The 20,155-nt window shown below is 41.5% G+C and overlaps 1 protein-coding gene across 9 annotated transcripts in view; it reads left to right on the top strand.

The window, feature by feature from the left end:
- Positions 1-20,155, top strand: part of TBC1D1 (TBC1 domain family member 1) — a 227,292-nt gene that overhangs the window by 106,875 nt on the left and 100,262 nt on the right. For all 9 annotated transcript variants that reach the window (XR_010942955.1, XM_067735709.1, XM_067735712.1 and 6 more), the window contains one exon: positions 18,548-19,006. Coding sequence is in view for 8 of the 9 variants with exons in the window: in XM_067735709.1 (XP_067591810.1) it covers positions 18,548-19,006 (459 nt within the window). In the remaining variant the exon portion in view is untranslated. The remainder of the gene's footprint in view (positions 1-18,547; positions 19,007-20,155) is intronic.

Consider the following 20,155-nt stretch of genomic DNA (forward strand, 5'->3'; position numbering starts at 1 on the left):
CCCGTAGCATTAGCAACTCCTGTGATAGTAACATCAATAAAATCACGTGTTTTCATATTGCATTATAGTTGCTACACATCTCTCAAAAATACTCTGTATGCTCATCATTACTTTGAATTATGGCAGACATACGATTTGCCGCTAGACCTTGTTAAGTTTGGTGATAAGCACATAATGCTTTATCATAATTATTTGGATAATTCCCTCCTGGTATAATTCTTTTGTATTGCTTTGTGTAAATGCCTATGGCATTTAAAAATCTAACTCTGAGAAGAGTCCGTAGGGGTTTGTCAGAGGGTGTCTGTGGCACAGCAAGTTTAGGAGCCTCTGCTTTGGTCCCTGGGGTGCATTTGAGAGAGCATACCAACATTTACTTTGGGAGGACTGGTAGGAATGTGGGGTATGTAATTAAAAGCTGAGATACCGTCTCTCATTCCCATATATCCTTGCCTGTTGTCTTAACCCCTGGCAGCATGGAGCTTTGCACAGCCTCGGTAGCTCTTGTGGTCATTGTAATATACGCTCACCACAAAAAAAAAGCGTTAAAGTACATTCTCTATAGCCTTTGAAAAAATACACTAAATGATTCCCATCCAAAAATGGTTAAAATAAAAATAGCTTAGGTGCTTAAAGGGGCAGCCTTCAGCTGTCTAGAAAAATCTTATAATTAGCCTCAGTGTTTCTGGTTTGCTATTTTTACAGCATTTGTTCCTTCTGCAAATATTTGTTGCATGTATACTATGCACAGGCATTGTGTTGGAGATTCCACAGGTTTATCATGGTTTTTCTTCTAAGGTTTACTTGAGATATCTCTTATCACTTAAAAACCTTGAAATCACTAAACTTTCATTTTCAGTTGCAATCATTCATACATTAAGCATACTTGCTGTATGCCAGGCACTGTCCTAGGCACTTTGGGCTGTATCAGTGAGCAAAATAGACAATAATTTTGCTGTCTTATAGCTGACGTTCAAGAATTTAGGTGTTTTCTGCTCTGAAGTTTGTAGGGCTGTCCTGAAAGTGCCACAGAAACTGTTTGCCACTCACAGACCTGTGTAGTTTTGTAAGGTAGTGGTTTTCACTCTGTTCCTGTGGGCCTTGTGACACCTCAGGGCTGGCAGGAGGAAGGAAAAGGGAATGTCCTCCTTCCCCAGCTCCATTTTTTTTTTTTTTTCATTTTAACATCTTTATTGGAGTATAATTGCTTTACAATGGTATGTTAGTTTCAGCTTCACAACAAAATGAATCAGTTATATATATACATATGTTCCCATATCTCTTCCCGCTTGCGTCTCTCTCCCTCCCACCCTCCATATCCCACCACTCCAGGCAGTCACAAAGCACCCAGCTGATCTCCCTGTGCTATGCGGCTGCTTCCCACTAGCTATCTACCTTACGTTTGGTAGTGTATATATGTCCATGCCTCTCTCTCACTTTGTCACAGTTTACCCTTCCTCCTCCCCATAGCCTCAAGTCCATTCTCTAGTAAATCTGTGTCTTTATTCCTGTTTCACCCCTAGGTTTTTCATGACTTTTTTTTCCTTAAATTCCATATATATGTGTTAGCATACGGTATTTGTCTTTCTCTTTCTGACTTACTTCACTCTGTATGACAGACTCTAGGTCTATCCACCTCATTACAAATAGCTCAATTTCGTTTCTTTTTATGGCTGAGTAATATTCCATTGTATATATATGCCACATCTTCTTTATCCATTCATCCAATGATGGACGCTTAGGTTGTTTCCATCTCTGGGCTATTGTAAATAGAGCTGCAATGAACATTTTGGTACATGACTCTTTTTGAATTACGGTTTTCTCAGGGTATATGCCCAGTAGTGGGATTGCTGGGTCATATGGGTCAATTGTAGTTTTTTAAGGAACCTCTGTACTGTTCTCCACAGTGGCTGTATCAATTTACATTCCCACCAACAGTGTAAGAGGGTTCTCTTTTCTCTACACCCTCTCCAGCATTTATTGTTTCTAGATTTTTTGATGATGGCCATTCTGACTGGTGTGAGATGATATCTCATTGTAGCTTTGATTTGCATTTCTCTAATGATTAGTGATGTTGAGCATTCTTTCATGTGTTTGTTGGCAGTCTGTATTTCTTCTTTGGAGAAATGTCTATTTAGGTCTTCTGCCCATTTTTGGATTGGGTTGTTTGTTCCTTTGGTTATTAAGCTGCATATAAATTTTGGAGATTAATCCTTTGTCAGTTGCTTCATTTGCAAATACTTTCTCCCATTCTGTGGGTTGTCTTTTGGTCTTGTTTATGGTTTCCTTTTCTGTGCAAAAGCTTTTAAGTTTCATTAGGTCCCATTTGTTTATTTTTATTTTTATTTCCATTTCTCTAGGAGGTGGGTCAAAAAGGACCTTGCTGTGATTTATGTCATAGAGTGTCCTGCCTATGTTTTCCTCTAATAGTTTGATAGTTTCTGGCCTTACATTTAGGTCTTTAATCCATTTTGAGCTTATTTTTGTGTATGGTGTTAGGGAGTGATCTAATCTCATACTTTTACATGTACCTGTCCAGTTTTCCCAGCACCACTTATTGAAGAGGCTGTCCTTTCTCCACTGTACATTCCTGCCTCCTTTATCAAAGATAAGGTGACCAGTTGTGTGTGGGTTTATCTCTGGGCTTTCTATCCTGTTCCATTGATCTATATTTCTGTTTTTGTGCCAGTACCATACTGTCTTGATTACTGTAGCTTTGTAGTATAGTCTGAAGTCAGGAAGCCTGATTCCTCCAGCTCCATTTTTCGTTCTCAAGATTGCTTTGGCTATTTGGGGTCTTTTGTGTTTCCATACAAATTGTGAAATTTTTTGTTCTAGTTCTGTGAAAAATGCCAGTGATAGTTTGATAGGGATTGCATTGAATCTGTAGATTGCTTTGGGTAGTAGAGTCATTTTCACAATGTTGATTCTTCCAATCCAAGAATATGGTATATGTCTCCATCTATTTGTATCATCTTTAATTTCTTTCATCAGTATCTTATAATTTTCTGCATACAGGTCTTTTGTCTCCTTACGTAGGTTTATTCCTAGATATTTTATTCTTTTTGTTGCAACGGTAAATGGGAGTGTTTTCTTGATTTCACTTTCAGATTTTTCATCCTTAGTGTATAGGAATGCCAGAGATTTCTATGCATTAATTTTGTATCCTGCTACTTTACCAAATTAACTGATTAGCTCTAGTAGTTTTCTGGTAGCATCTTTAGGATTCTCTATGTATAGTATCATGTCATCTGCAAACAGTGACAGCTTTACTTCTTCTTTTCCAATTTGGATTCCGTTTATTTCCTTTTCTGCTCTGATTGCTGTGGCTAAAACTTCCAAAACTATGTTGAATAAGAGTGGTGAGAGTGGGCAACCTTGTCTTGTTCCTGATCTTAGTGGAAATGCTTTCAGTTTTTCACCATTGAGGACGATGTTGGCTGTGGGTTTGTCATATATGCCCTTTATTATGTTGAGGAAATCTCCCTCTATGCCTATTTTCTGCAGGGTTTTTATCATAAATGGGTGTTGGATTTTGTCAAAAGCTTTCTCTGCATCTATTGAGATGATCATATGGTTTTTCTCCTTCAGTTTGTTAATATGGTGTATCACGTTGATTGATTTGCGTGTATTGAAGAATCCTTGCATTCCTGGAATAAACCCCACTTGATCATGGTGTATGATCCATTTAATGTGCTGTTGGATTCTGTTTGCTAGTATTTTGTTTAGGATTTTTGCATCTATATTCATCAGTGATATTGGCCTGTAGTTTTCTTTCTTTGTGACATCCTTGTCTGGTTTTGGTATCAGGGTGATGGTGGCCTCGTAGAATGAGTTGGGGAGTGTTCCTCCCTCTGCTATATTTTGTAAGAATTTGAGAAGGATAGGTGATAGCTCTTCTCTAAATGTTTGATAGAATTCGCCTGTGAAGCCATCTGGTCCTGGGCTTTTGCTTGTTGGAATATTTTTAATCACAGTTTCAATTTCAGTGCTTGTGATTGGTCTGTTCATATTTTCTATTTCTTCCTGATTCAGTCTTGGCAGGTTGTGCCTTTCTAAGAATTTGTCCATTTCTTCCAGGTTGCCCATTTTATTGGCATAGAGTTGCTTGTAGTAATCTCTCATGATCTTTTGTATTTCTGCAGTGTCAGTTGTTACCTCTCCTTTTTCATTTCTAATTCTATTGATTTCAGCCTTCTCCCTTTTTTTCTTGATGAGTCTGGCTAATGGTTTATCAATTTTGTTTATCCTTTCAAAGGACCAGCTTTTAGTTTTATTGATCTTTGCTGTCATTTCCTTCATTTCTTTTTCATTTATTTCTGATCTTATTTTTATGATATCTTTCCTTCTGCTAACTTTGGGGTTTTTTTGTTGTTCTTTCTCTAATTGCTTTAGATGCAAGGTTAGGTTGTTTAATCGAGATGTTTCCTGTTTCTTAAGGTAGGATTGTATTGCTATAAACTGCCCTCTTAGAACTGCTTTTGCTGCATCCCATAGATTTTGAGTCGTCGTGTCTCCATTGTCATTTGTTTCTAGGTATTTTTTGATTTCCTCTTTGATTTCTTCAGTGATCACTTCGTTATTAAGTAGTGTATTGTTTAGCCTCCATGTGTTTGTATTTTTTACAGATCTTTTCCTGTAATTGATATCTAGTCTCATAGCGTTGTGGTCGGAAAAGATACTTGATACAATTTCAGTTTTCTTAAATTTACCAAGGCTTGATTTGTGACCCAAGATATGATCTATCCTGGAGAATGTTCCATGAGCACTTGAGAAAAATGTGTATTCTGTTGTTTTTGAATGGAATGTCCTATAAATATCAATTAAGTCCATCTTGTTTAATGTATCATTTAAAGCTTGTGTTTCCTTATTTTCATTTTGGATGATCTGTCCATTGGTGAAAGTGGGGTGTTAAAGTCCCCTACTATGAATGTGTTACTGTCGATTTCCCCTTTTATGGCTGTTAGTATTTGCCTTATGTATTGAGGTGCTCCTATGTTGGGTGCATAAATATTTACAATTGTTATATCTTCTTCTTGGATTGATCCCTTGATCATTATGTAGTGTCCTCCTTTGTCTCTTCTAATAGTCTTTATTTTAAAGTTTATTTTGTCTGCTATGAGAGTTGCTACTCCAGCTTTCTTTTGGTTTCCATTTGCATGAAATACCTTTTTCCATCCCCTTACTTTCAGTCTGTATGTGTCTCTAGGTCGAGGTGGGTCTCTTGTAGACAGCAAATAAATGGGTCTTGTTTTTGTATCCATTCAGCCAATCTGTGTCTTTTGGTGGGAGCATTCAGTCCATTTACATTTAAGGTAATTCTCGATATGTATGTTCTTATTCCCATTTTCTTAATTGTTTTGGGTTCGTTAATGTAGGTCTTTTCCTTCTCTTGTGTTTCTTGCCTAAAGAAGTTCCTTTAGCATTTGTTGTAAACCTGGTTTGGTGGTGCAGAACTCTCAGCTTTTGCTTGTCTGTAAAGGTTTTGATTTCTCCATCAAATCTGAATGAGATCCTTGCTGGGTAGAGAAATCTTGGTTGCAGGTTTTTCTCCTTCATCACTTTAAATATGTCCTGCCAGTCCCTTCTGGCTTGCAGAGTTTCTGCTGAAAGATCAGCTGTTAACCTTATGGGGATTCCCTTGTGTGTTATTTTTCCCTTGCTGCTTTTAATATGCTTTCTTTGTATTTAATTTTTGACAGTTTGATTAATCTGTGTCTTGGCGAATTTCTCCTTGGATTTATCCTGTATGGGACTCTCTGTGCTTCCTGGACTTGATTAACTATTTCCTTTCCCATATTAGGGAAGTTTTCAACTATAATCTCTTCAAATATTTTCTCAGTCCCTTTCTGTTTCTCTTCTTCTTCTACTGGAACCCCTATAATTCGAATGTTGGCGTGTTTAATGTTGTCCCAGAGGTCTCTGAGACTGTCCTCAGTTCTTTTCATTCTTTTTTCTTTATTGTGCTCTGCAGTAGATATTTCCACTATTTTATCTTCCAGGTCACTTATCCGTTCTTCTGCCTCAGTTATTCTGCTATTGATCCCATCTAGAGTATTTTTCATTTCATTTATTGTGTTGTTCATCATTGTTTGTTTCATCTTTAGTTCTTCTAGGTGCTTGTTAACTGTTTCTTGCATTTTGTCTATTCTATTTCCAAGATTTTGGATCATCTTTACTATCATTATTCTGAATTCTTTTTCAGGTAGACTGCCTATTTCCTCTTCATTTGTTAGGTCTGGTGGGTTTTTATCTTGCTCCTTCATCTACTGTGTGTTTCTCTGTCTTCTCATTTTGCTTAACTCACTGTGTTTGGGTTCTCCTTTTTGCAGGCTGCAAGTTAGTAGTTCCCATTGTTTTTGGTGTCTGTCCCCAGAGGCTAAAGTTGGTTCAGTGGGTTGTGTAGGCTTCCTGGTGGAGGGGACTAGTGCCTGTGTTCTGGTGGATGAGGCTGGATTTTGTCTTTCTGGTGGGCAGGTCCACGTCTGGTGGTGTGTTTTGGGGTGTCTGTAGACTTATTATGATTTTGGGCAGCCTCTCTGCTAATGGGTGGGGTTGTGTTCCTGTCTTGCTAGTGGTTTGGCATAGGATGTCCAGCACTGTAGCTTGCTGGTCGTTGAGTGAAGCTGGGGGCTGGCGCTGAGATGGAGATCACTGGGAGATTTTCGCCATTTGATATTATGTGCAGCTGGGAGGCCTCTTGTGGACCAGTGTCCTGAAGTTGGGTCTCTCACCTCAGAGGCACAGCACTAACTCCTGGCTGCAGCACCAAGAGCCTTTCATCCACACGGCTCCTTAATTTGGGATGATTCGTTGTCTATTCATGTATTCCACAGATGCAGGGTACATCAAGTTGATTGTGGAGCTTTAATCCGCTGCTTCTGAGGCTGCTGGGAGAGATTTCCCTTTCTCTTCTTTGTTCTCACAGCTCCCAGGGGCTCAGGTTTGGATTTGGCCCCGCCTGTGCGTGTAGGTCCCCGGAGGGCGTCTGTTCTTTGCTCAGACAGGACGGGGTTAAAGGAACCGCTGATTCGGAGGCTGTGGCTCACTCAGGCTGGGGGTAGGGAGGGTCACGGAGTGTGGGGCGGGCCTGCGGCGGCAGAGGCCGGTGTGACGTTGCACCAGCCTGAGGCGCGCCGTGCGTTCTCCCGGGGGAGTTGTCCTGGATCCCGGGACCCTGGCAGTGGCGGTCTGCACAGGCTCCGCGGAAGGGGGTGTGGATAGTGACCTGTGTTCGCACACAGGCTTCTTGGTGGTGGCAGCAGCGGCCTTAGCGTCTCATGTCTGTCTCTGGGGTCCGCGCTTTTAGCCGCGGCTCGCGCCCGTCTCTGGAGCTCCTTTAAGCAGCGTTCTTAATCCCCTCTCTTCGCGCACCAGGAAATAAAGAGGGAAGAAAAAGTCTCTTGCCTCTTCTGCAGGTCCAGACTTTTCCCCGGACTCCCTCCCGGCTAGCCGGGGTGCACTAACGCCCTGCAGGCTGTGTTCACGCCGCCAACCCAAGTCCTGTCCCGGCGCTCCAGCTGAAGCCGGAGCCTCAGCTCCCAGCCCCGCCCGCCCCGGCGGGTGAGCAGACAAGCCTCTCGGCTGGTGAGTACCGGTCGGCCCTGATCCTCTGCGCTGGAATCTCTCCGCTCTTCCCTCCGCACCCCTGTTGCTGTGCTCTCCTCCGCGGCTTCGAAGCTCCCCCCCTCCGCCACCCGCAGTCTCCGCCCGCGAAGGGGCTTCCTAGTGTGTGTACACTTTTCCTCCTTCACAGCTCCCTCCCGCTGGTGCAGGACCCGTCTCTATCCTTTTGTCTCTGTTTATTTTTTTCTTTTGCCCTAACCAGGTACGTGGGGGGTTTCTTGCCTTTTGGGAGGTCTGAGGTCTTCTGCCAGCGTTCAGTAGGTGCTCTGTAGGAGTTGTTCCACGTGTAGATGTATTTCTGGTGTATCTGTGGGGAGGAAGGTGATCTCCGCGTCTTACTCTTCCGCCATCTTCCCCCCCAGCTCCATTTTAATCAGAGCTTTGCTACTCTTATATTTTGGGGTGAGCTGGGTGAGAGTATCATTGCCTACAGGATGTTTGGAAATTTGGTCACATTAAAAATGTGATTGGCATTATCTGTGGCTGGCTGATATGGAATAAATTTTTGTCACTTATTACCAGTTCTGTACTGAAAGGCAGTTGGAATAATAGCAAGCTCATTGCCTTTAGGTGCTGTTACTTTAATAATAGAGAGTTGACCTTTTCTTACTTGGCAAATGTGAAGGTCACAGTTGGCATTTTTTGGAAACTAATATGTGCTAGGCTCTACACTAACAACTTTCACATTGTTTAATTTTCCCCTCAAAACAACCTAAAAGAGTAGCTGGTAATATCCAATTTTGATATAAGAGGATGCCGAGCTTCTAAGAAGCTGGGTGTCCTGCTCAGACTTGCACATGAAGTGTCAGAGTTTGGAGCTTATTTTGACATTTCAGCTCCAGAGTTCCCTGTAGGAACTGTCAGTGCAGTAGATTCATGGCTTCAGCTGGGGAAGGAGTTAGGGCTGACTTTTTCTATCTTTTTAAAGTTTATTCTGTTTCTGCTCCCACATGCCCTCTCTCCCCCATCTCCCTCCGAATGGAATGTGTCTCTGTGGTCTGAAAAGCAATACTGGGTTCACTCTCATCTCTTTTACTTACCTCCCCCCCTTCCCACATGCACACAAACACTTCATGCTCTAAACGCAGCTAGGGGGAGCCTGAGTGGTGTATGCAAAGTTTGGGGTGCTCCTCACACATTTGCCAGAACGGCTTCTGATTGAGCAGAGTTCATGACAGGTAGCATGAGGTTAATTGGAATTGGATCCTGAATAGGTTAAAAAAAAAATTTTTTTTTTTTGGTATTTCCATTGTGTACAGTGTTTGCAGTGAATGAAATTGATGCTCTGATTGGAAAGGAATGAGATGGTTCTAGAATGGGTTGACACTATGCCCATGATGATAAATGCAGAACACTATGATCCTTTTTCTTTTTTTTTAAGTAAAGGAAATGACCATTTAGTATACACAAGCAGCCGTAGGTAAGAAAAAAACTGCTGTGATATTTCTGGGCTTGGGATTATAGGCAACTTTAACTTTATATGTTTTTGTATTTTTCTTTTATATGGATGTGTATTAAGCTTGTTACTGAAAATAAAAGATGACTAAAGAGTACATTGTGCTGCTGAGTTTAAAAAGGAGTCTGGGGACTTCCTGGCAGTCCGGTGGTTAAGACTACTTGCTTCCATTGCGGGGGACATGGTCCGGGAACTGTGGCTTCATGAACTGTGGGTTGGGTGGGCCTGTGTGTCCCACCTAACGAGTTTAATATGTTTGGTCCTGGGTGATTTTAGGTAGAAGCAAAACACTCTTGGTGCCCAGTGCTCTAGCTGGTTTCACTGCTTTGTTTATAAATGCACGCTATGTGACCAGATACTCCTTTATTGAAGATCTCTCCTCAGTGATAAAATTTCAAAAGGGCATCATTTATAGAAACTAATTATGGCATGTGTCCTGGAGAAGGAGTCAGCGCTCTGTTTAATGGTTTCTTATAGCACGTTTATACGTTTTTAGTTGCCCTGCCTTGTAGAAGAGAGACCGCAGTAGCCCTTTTCAAAGATTATGTAACATACATAACTGATACCGGGGGATTGCTATGGTTAACTGCTAGCTCATTATATTTGTGAATGTTCCGTGATCTTGGAGAGATTATTTTGAAGTAAACTTTAATCAAAACTATAGAGTAGCATTTCTTATAAGGCATTTGCTCTTACGTGTTTAACAACCTGAGACCTCTGAAATACAGTCAGTTTATTTGCAAATCAGATTTGCCCTTAAATGGTATAAATAGCTTGTCAGATATCTGTGGTGAGTCTTGTGTTTTTGTCTTCACTAGTTTGTTCATCTGTGCTGTGAGCAGGGTCTGGGTCTGTGCAGTTGGGCTGCTTTATTGCTGTTCACAGCTTGCCTAGGGTCTTAATAATCCCATGGATTTTGGGTGTGATGGTGTAGCGGGCAGGGAGAGGAGCGCGTTCCTTACCTCGGGGCATGACAGAGGACAGGTGGTAAGAGAGCTGAGAGCTGTCAGGTGCTTCCAAAAACTGCAGGTGCCAGGGCCCCACCTCCACAGGCTACTTCACCTCAACTGATGAGTAGTCACTCGTTTTTAAAATTATTGGCAGTTCTAATGTGCGGCCACATTTGAGTTGCGAATCAGTGCATTAAATGAAGAGGGTTGGACTTTGAGGACTTATGTTCCCAGGTTGAACGTCCAGTGATTTCTGTCAGTGTTTATGCTGACCATTGAAAACGTCTTGGCTTCTAAAAATTGTTTTAGAAAACTTAACGAAACAACTTCCTAATCTTACAGCAATATCTTCTCCTACTCTTCCTTTCTTCTCCCACCTTCTTTTGTTAGCTCCTGCAGCTATTAAATCGCTTCTCGAGTTGGATTTTAGTCTCATTGTTTTAAGTGTTTGTAGAAAAGTGCCAGTTTAGCCAGAAGGTTGTAGTGAACCTTTCAAACGATTATTTTGGAACATGACGCTGGGTTTTGTGTTTGCATTGCACCTTTCATGGGGTTTAAAAGCTACTAAGATAAGAATTTATCCAGTTTGCCATATCAGAACTAGAGTGGCTGAATACTACTACTTCTGTTTGACCTGGAGGATAGAAAGATGAGGCAGTCCTGACTGAGGGTGTGAGACCTGCGTTAGGGGCCAGCAGTCATCAGCGTTTCTGACGTGCCAGGCGCTTCCCCAGCCAGCTCACAGCACGTTTGATCTTTATTTTGGGAAGATGTAATGCATTCATCTGCCCTTTGGCTAATTGTAAGTGCACAGCAGGAGTGGAGGCATTGGTTCCCTTTGAGGAGTCACGACAGACCTCTCCTGCGGACCAGCCTTCTCCAGCACGCATTGGAAATTGCACATGCAGACGTGTCTCTTCCTCCCTGCACTGTGAACCTCTACTAAGGCCAGGAGGAATCTCGTCTTATTCACTGTATGAGGTGTATTCACATCTTTATTTCGAATCTAGTCTTGACAGGCTGGACTGTTGGGTAATATGAATGCTCATGCATGTCTTATATAGAGAGCGTTAGACAGCTGTCTTATTCTCTTTAAATAACTTGAGTATGGAGCACTAGTAAGAAGGTATTTTCTTAGTCGTTTTGTGTGAAATTCAAGGCATGTAAGGTAGAGTGAGGCGACACGGTTTAATTTCGTTTTCTTCCCCTATTTACGTTGTTTATGACCAGTAAGTACAAATAACCACTCATCAACAAAAAGAAAACACAAGTCTGCTCCTTCTGGAAAATAATTATGTGGAATGATTATTTTCTGTTTGAAGTGCTTGTTTTAACTCCTTGCAGTGTGGGAACATTTAATCCAACGGACAAAACACAGTGTGGCCTACCATGTTTTTGCAATTCTGGAATGCTTTAATCTTAAATAACAGGAGGAAATGCTAGAGTTCTAAATGCAAATATGGGCTGCTTTAGATTCATTTAATATTTTATTTGTTACTAGTTGGCAGAAAAACAAACGTGTAAACGTACAGCAAAATGGCTTTTTGTTCTAAATACTGTTTCAGGAGCTCTTTCCTAAGTCCTTGTGAATAAAATTACACTTGCCGTGTGTTTATAATCCTTTAAAATCCTCAAATCCTTAAAAAGAAACTTGACCCACAGGTTTAAATAAGGACTTTATTTACAGAAATGAATATTTCTAATTCTCTTAGAGTATCATTTTCTGGCTACTTATACAACAATATTCACTCAAACCTGCTACAGAAACTTCATACTATACTGTGTATTTGTTAGTATGTGAATTCAAAAGAAACTTGTTTTGGCTGTGAAATAAGTGCAGACTTGCTTTAAAATTGACCTTTAGTATAAATTCAAATAGGTTGACAGAAGAGCAGTCAGTAAATTTTTATGTCTTAAAGGGCCTGTTTCTTCATTATTGGCGATTCATTTCAATTTACATTTTTGTTGTGATCCCTGTTATTGAAAGAAAACCAAATCTCAAACCCTCATTGAATTTATCTCAACAAAATGCTTTTCAGATTCTTGTTTTTGCTGCAGTTAGTTGATTTACTTTATCTGCTTATCTGCAATCAGAAATGACGTAGATATTACTGCTGTGACTAAACTAAAAACAGATTTTTTTCAAAGTACTCAGATCATATCATGGGAATAAACTCCACTGACCTCAGCCTATTTGCCCTGAAAGTGTCTGTATGTTTGCAGTAAATATTGTAACTTGAAGTATACGTTCTCACAGACTAAAGTGTCACCCTGAGACATTTTTCAGTTGCTTGCTTACTTTGGACGGTCAGTGTGGGCATCCCCTCTTTATTTTATATATGTCTGTCTGTAAGCTGCCAACTTCAGCAGACCCGTCTCAGCCCTTGGTTTAGTTTCAGCCCCCTCCTCTCCCTTTCTTGAAGAAGGAGTGCTTGTTTTCTTTGCCATCTCTGGCATCATCCTTGCCTGCCTGCCTGTCCTCCTGCTTCTCTGCCTGTGATTCCTCAGCTTCTTTATACCTGAAATGTTGGTGTATCCTAAACATCTCATCTTTGCCCTCTTCCTTTACTTTCCCTTTTTCTGTTCTCAAGGCATCAGCCACCTCTGGTCTGTGTGTATGTGCTGGTGATGTCCGGTCTAGATCTCCTGTCTTGGACTCCAGGCCGGCTTGTCCAGCTGCCCACTAGATGCCTTTACGTTCAAGTCCTCTTGTTCGTACTCAGCATGGACAGGAGCAGAGCTCATTGTAATCTCTCTTCAAGCCTGCTGCCTCTGTATTCCCTACTGAAGAAGTCTAAGCCAGAGCCCTGTGAGTCCCGTGCCGTCTTCCACACCCTCAATGCCCCTGTCTGGGTAATCACCAAGTCTTGTGGGTCTGTCTTCCAGAATCTTTCATGCAGCCTTTCTCTCTGTCTTCAGTGCTTGCTGCTTAGTCCAGGTTCCCAGCAAACCCCATCTCTGTTACTGTAAAGGGTTCTAACCAAACTTCCCTCCAGGCCCCACTCCCTTCCAAGGCAGAGGGCTACCTTGTGTTCATCTCACACTTCTGAATCCCTACCTTCTGGCATCCAGTCATACCAAGGACAATGTTTGAAAATAAAATGAAGTAAGTGGCCCAGTTCCCTTATGTAACAAGCAACAGTATAGGTGAGTCTAGGACAGAGTTATAAAGAATAGAGAATTCAGGGGCTTCCCTGTGGCGCAGTGGTTAAGAATCCGCCTGCCAACGCAGGGGACACGGGTTCGATCGCTGGTCCAGAAGATCCCACATGCCGCGGAGCAGCTAAGCCCGTGCGCCACAACTGCTGAGCCTGTGCTCTAGAGCCCGTGCACCGCAACTACTGAGCCTGCGTGCCACAACTACTGAAGCCCACGCGCCTAGAGCCCAGGCTCCACAACAAGAGAAGCCACCACTGTGAGAAGCCTGCATACCGCAACGAAGAGTAGCCCCTTCTCGCAACCAGAGAAAAGCCCATGTGCAGCAATGAAGACCCAGCGCAGCCAAAAATAAAATAAATAAATTTATTAAAAAAAATAGAGAATTCAGGATTTCATCACAAGTGGACAGTATGCCTTCATTTTTCTTTTTTAAAAAAATTTTTATACAATTTTTAAAGGTTACTTTCCGCTTACAGTTACTACAGAATATTGACTATATTCCCTGTGTTCCACAATACCTCCTTGAACCTATCTTACACCCAGTAGTTTGTACCTCCCGCTCCCCTACCCTTATGTTGCTCCTCTCCCCATTGGTGACCACTAGTTCTCTATATCTGTAAGTCTGCTTCTTTCTTGTTGTATTCACTAAATTTGTTGTATTTTTTAGACTTCACATATAAGTGATTTTCTCTTGACTTATTTCACTTAGCATAATGCCCTCCAAATCCATCCACGTTGCTGCAGATGGTAAACTTTCATTCTTTTTTATGGCTGAGTAGTATTCCATTGTATATATATACACCACCTATTCTTTATCCATTCATATGTTGATGGACACTTAGGTTTTTTCCATGTCTTGGCAATTGTAAATAATGCTGCTGTGAACATTGGGGTGCATGTATCTTTTCAAATTCATTTTTGTTTTTCTCAGATGTATACCCAGTAGTAGAATTGCTGGGTCATATGGTAGTTCTATTTTTAGCTTTTTGAGAAACCTCCATGCTGATTTCCAGAGTGGCTGCACGAATTTACATTCCTACCAACAGTGTACGAGGGTTCGCTTTTCCCCACATCCTTGCCAACATTTGTTATTTGTGTTCTTTTTGATGATAGCCATTCTGTGACAGGTGTGAGATCATTGTGGTTTTGATTTGCATTTCTCTGACGATTAGTGATGTTGAGCATCTTTTCCTGTGCCTGTTGGCCATCTGCCTTTCTTCTTTGGAAAAATGTCTATTCTTCTGCCCATTTTAAAAATTGGGTTGTTTGTTTTTTTGATAAGTTGTATGAGCTGTTTATATATGTTAGATATTAATCCCTTATTGGTCATATCATTTGTAAATATTTTCTCCCATCTACTAGACTGTCTTTGTTTTGTCAGTGGTGTCCTTTGTTGTGCAAAAGCTTTTAAGTGTAATTAGGTCCCCTTTGTTTGTCTTCACTTTTATTCCCTTTAGGAGATGGATCCAAAAAAATATTGCTTCAATTTATGTCAAAGAGTGTTCTGCCTATGTTTTCCTCTAGGAGTTTTATAGTATCCATTCTTACATTTAGGTCTTTAAGCCATTCTGAGTTTATTTTTGTATATGTGTTAGAGAATGTTCTGATTTCATTCTTTTACATGTAGCTGTACAGTTTTCCCAGCATCACTTATTGAAGAAACTGTCTTTTCTCCATTGTATATTTTTGCCTCCTTTGTCATAGATATTGTAGATCAATTGACCATAAGTGTATGGGTTTATTTCTGGTTTTTCTATCCTGTTCTGTTGATCTGTATGTCTGCTTTTGTGTCAGTACAAAATCATACTGTTTTGATTACTCTAGCTTTGTAATATAATCTGAAGTCAGGGAGCGTGATTCCTCCATCTCTGTTTTTCTTTCTCAAGATTGTTTGGCTATTCGGGGTCTTTTGTGTTTCCATATACATTTTAAAATTATTTGTTCTAGTTCTGTGAAAAATGCCATTGGTAGTTTGATAGGGATTGCAGTGAATCTGTAGATTGCCTTGGGTAGTATAGTCATTTTAACAATATTGATTCTTCCAGTCCAAAAACACGGTATGTCTTTCCATCTGTCTGTGTTGTCTTCAGTTTCTTTCATCAGCATCTTAATAGTTTTTGGAATACAGGTCTTTTGCCTCCTTAGGTATGTTTATTCCTAGGTGTTTTATTCTTTTTGATGCAGTGGTAAATGAGATTGTTTCCTTAATTTCTGTTTCTGATAATTTGTTGTTAGTGTATAGAAATGCAACAGATTTCTGTGTATTAATTTTCTTTAATTAATTAATTAATTTATTTTTGGCTGCAATGGGTCTTTGTTGCTGCATGCGGGCTTTCTCTAGTTGCGGCGAGTGGAGGCTACTCTTAGTTGTGGTGTGCAGGCTTCTCATTGTGGTGGCTTCTCTTGTTGCGGAGCGTGGGCTCTAGGCGCACGGGCTTCAGTAGTTGTGGCACATGGGCTCAGTAGTTGTGGCTTGCAGGCTCTAGAGAGCAGGCTCAGTAGTTGTGGCACATGGACTTAGTTGCTCCGTGGCACGTGGGATCTGACCGGACCAGGGCTCGAACCCATGTCCCCTACATTGGCAGGTGGATTCTTAACCACTGTGCCACCAGGGAAGTCCCCAGTATATTAATTTTGTATCCTGAAACATTACTGAATTCATTGATGAGCTCTTGTAGTTTTCTGGTACCATCTTTAGGATTTTCTATGTATAGTGTCATGTCATCTGCAAACAGTGACAGTTTTACTTCTTCCTTTCCAATTTGGATTCCTTTATTTCTTTTTCTTTGATTGCTTGGCTAGGACTTCCAAAACTGTGTTGAATAAAAGTGACGAGAGATCCTTGTCTTGTTCCTGATCTTAGAGTGAGTGCTTTCAGCTTCTCACTGTTGAGTATGACGTTAGCTGTGGGTTTGTCATATGCCTTCATTTTTCAAAAAACAGTGCTCAGGTCTGTTCTGGTTAAGGGAACTAAACTATCAAAGTTTTGCAAACTTAGGCACATGTGGAGTCCACTTTTTATTTAGTCTCCTAGTATACTTGAATGACTTACAGAAATGTTTTAAAAACGTTAGATTTTTAACTATTTACAATTTATTGTTGAAACTGTGTTTGGCAATACGCCTTCAAATATTCTGAAGTTGTTATATTCTTGTCAGGATCCCTGAGATTTTTTTTTAACCCCAATTATCTCCTTGATACCCATATTCACACAGCTCACTAGAGCAGGGAGAGGCACCTGCTAGAGCAGGGAGAGGCACTGGTCTTTGACTAAAGCGTGTGTTTCGAAGATTCTGATCAAAGGATAGGAGAGATTGGTGGTAGGAAAAATGACCACAGCTCAACTCTGACCAAGGACGATGTACTCTTTAGCCTCCTCTGACCTTGTGAAGCGAGGGAACAAGCAAGTTCTCTACTTTGTGTCTTACTTGTGTTTGTACCTTTTATTGCTGAGTCACCGTAAATTCATGTGACTTCACACATTTTCTTTCCCCTTTGATATGTAACGAAAGACACCATTCATTACTCACTTCAGATGCAGTGGAAGACCCAGCATATAGAAATGTCAGTTATTGTTTTAAAAAAAGCCTCAAAAGACTGAGTAAGCTTTGAATTTTCTGTTCAGAGAGTGGGGTTAATAATTAGGAAGATTCACATGGCTCCTGATAAAATAATTTTACCCACTTGCTCAGAAAAGCGGCAAGGTTTTCACTTGCATAAATCGTTTTTCTTTTTTTTTTTTTTGAAAAAGTCATTATTCTTTACCCTTACAGAAACAACTTTTACCTGAAAAATCTTGTAAGTATTTTTTTTCCCCCAGAGAGAAAAACAGGCTGTTTTTGCCAAGTTCCTGTAGTGACTGGTTGGCAAAGGTGTGAGTGAAATCTAGACTTTCTACTTTCTTCTCTCTGTCCTTTTATATTGATGAACAATTTTTAGGCCTCCACAGGATATGTAATTATTTGTCAGTGGAGGAATGAGCTACAGCTCAAGCAAATACTCAGGGCACATGGTTGCTTGACGTTGAAATTCTGGCTTCCTTAGTGTCATTTAGGTCTTATGCTTCAGGAATTAATTTTTTAAAGCATAAAATCTCTGAAGATAAAACTGACTTTTTGTACGATAAAAGATCTTGAAAGGATATATCTTAATCTTTATGGCAGAGATTGTCTTTAAGGTGTGCTTGGTACGAAATCACAAAGAGAAAGTCTTTTGAGTCGTTGGGTCTTTGGGGATTATGTTATGAACACAGAATATAAGCTTGCTTCTTAAAATCCACTAAAACCACCTCCCTTTACTGTATGTATTGATCTTTGACTTGAATTGAAAAGGGGTTCTTTTCCCTCTATGTCATTAAAAAGACATTGGGCCTATGGGTATTGGGTCTTAAATTGGATTTTCTTACAAAGAGAAAAGGAAAAATTGGCTTTGGGTGTTAGGGCATAACAAAAACTAGGCCCTTCCTTATGAAAATTGAATTTGTGCCTGTTTTGTGTTAGTACCGAGGCTGTACATCATCCAGATGATTGCACAGATGCTTATTCATGCAGTTGAGGACTCATCTCGGTCTGTGGCTTCTTTGAGGGATCTTGTCAGAAGCTAATGATGAGAGGGTGTAGCAGTAGTGCCGACAGTAGCACATGAGACCCTTTTGTTCATTCTCTTGATCATGACTTTACATTAGGAATCAAAGGCTTTAGAAGCTCAGTGGAAAGAAGCCCGTGTGTTGCCCTGATTATGATACTGTCATGGGTTGCTTACTCCTTGATTAAAACCTCCTAGCTGTGTAGTCAATACTATTCAACTCTTGGGGAATATAAGACTGAGGAATAAATTGTTAGTTGTCATTAGAGAAAATAATGATGTTATGATTAGAAGAAAGGTTGTATAAGATAATTACAGTCTTGTTCTCCTCATCCCATCATTTATTTTGGAAGACTTGACGCACTGCCAAGACGCACTGCCATGAAATTAGAATAACTGCATAATGTTCTGGTGGCAGCTTCCCGGAGAAGACCTTTGGCTTTGGAGTGGGGGGACCAGCCTGGGTTTGACTTGGCACGTGTGGCTGTGTGGCTGTGAGCTCCTTACTTAAGCTTGCAGGATGTTGGGCGCGCGAATCCTCTAGCGTAGCCCCAGCGTGGAAGAGGTGCTTAGTAAATACTTTTACCCTTCTTGTCTCTGTGTAAGTTGCCCATTTCCCTCTCCTGGTCCCAGATTCCCAGTGGGATGCTCCTTCAGGCTGATGGAATACGCCGTGTGCCGATGGGGAGAGCATGGAGTTGGCTTCTGTGGATGCGGGTCCTGTGCCGTGCCAGCCACTGCGGGTTCCAAATAACACTCCTTCCTTGCCCGGCAGGTGCCTGAGATCATCAGCTCCATCCGGCAGGCCGGGAAGATCGCCCGCCAGGACGAGCTCCGCTGCCCTTCCGAGTTCGATGACACTTTCGCCAAGAAGTTCGAGGTGCTGTTCTGCGGCCGCGTGGCGGTGGCGCACAGGAAGGCCCCGCCCGCCCTGATCGATGAGTGCATCGAGGGCTTCAGCCACGTGAGCGGCGGCGGCTTCTCCTCGGATCAGCTCCGGGCTGCGCCGCAGCCGCCGGGGGACCGGGAGCGGGGCCCACGGCCGATGCGCAAGTCCTTCTCCCAGCCCGGGCTGCGCTCCTTGGCCTTCAGGAAGGAGTTTCAGGACGCAGGCCTGCGGAGTAGTAGTTTTTTCAGCTCCTTTGAGGAGAACGACATCGAGAACCACCTGATTAGTGGACACAATATTGTGCAGCCAACGGATATTGAGGAAAATCGAACTATGCTCTTCACGGTAAAATATTATCAAAGCCTCATGCGCATCCCCAGTCTGATCTGTGTGTTTAAAACAAAATCTGCTTTATCACGTGAAGATTCTTTGTGCATTTCTTTTGGATTTATGTGTGAATCCATATGTTTTTATACTGAATAATTCTTTTCTCAAGATAAAATCCTTATTTAGTCCCTAATTAGCCTTTGGAATTCATCAGGGGGTCACAAAAGAGACTCTTATCTTATATCCTCTATGACTTTTATCCCCCTCCCCCATGGTTGTGAAGACACCTTTTCAATGTGGAAAGAAGAGTTAATATGTGTAAAAGAGGCCCCCAAAGGAGATTTTAAAAATGGATATTAATTTCAAGTAATGTATTTCAACAAAATCTTTTTGGAAAATACCCCTTCTTTACTATTTTTACTAATTTGTAAAATACTTACCCTTTGTTATCTGGATAATTAGATTTGGGGATAATATGATATTTGAAATTGATACCCAAGCTGAAATATTAGTTTAGCCAATTGCTCACTCACTTTTTTCTAGAAATGGTTTGGTAAACTGACAGCCAACTGCCAGAAAAGGCATGGGCAGGGAAGCTGTCCCTTGCAGTCGCTGCTCCTGGGTTCCATGCTGATCTCGGCTCTTCTGGTCAGGCTGCCCTCCCTGGGAGTCCTCTGGGTCTGAGCCGATGGGACTCAGCTGGCGCAGTAGCAAGCTGGTCTCTGACAATATAGGGAGTGGATTGTTCCTCGGCCTCCTCTGTCTCTTCTTTGGCCTAAGGCTGACTAGAGAGAGCAACATGAGCTTAAATGTAAGTCTTGGCGTCTGTGCCTAATTCGGGGCAGAGGATGGCCCGGGAGTGAGGAAGCTGGCTGTGTGGATGTATGCAGGTTCAAGATCAAGATGGGGTGTCAGAGGCCCGATTTCTTCCTCTTTTCATGGTTGACCTAGTATACTGAAAAGAGTGCTACGTTGGCAGTCAGTCTGGTGCTGTAATGTGTGATATATATTTTAACAAAACAAAACAAAGCAAAAACCCTCTTGGTGTCATTGGGAAAGCTGCTCAGTGCATTTATTTTCAAGTACTTATTACGTGACTGCTGTATACAGGGTCCTGTGTAATACGTTAGAAATACAGCAGTGAACAAGACAGGCATGATCTCTGCC

Source organism: Pseudorca crassidens, chromosome 4, assembly GCF_039906515.1.
Source record: "Pseudorca crassidens isolate mPseCra1 chromosome 4, mPseCra1.hap1, whole genome shotgun sequence".
In the NCBI taxonomy this organism is placed as follows: Eukaryota; Metazoa; Chordata; class Mammalia; order Artiodactyla; family Delphinidae; genus Pseudorca; species Pseudorca crassidens.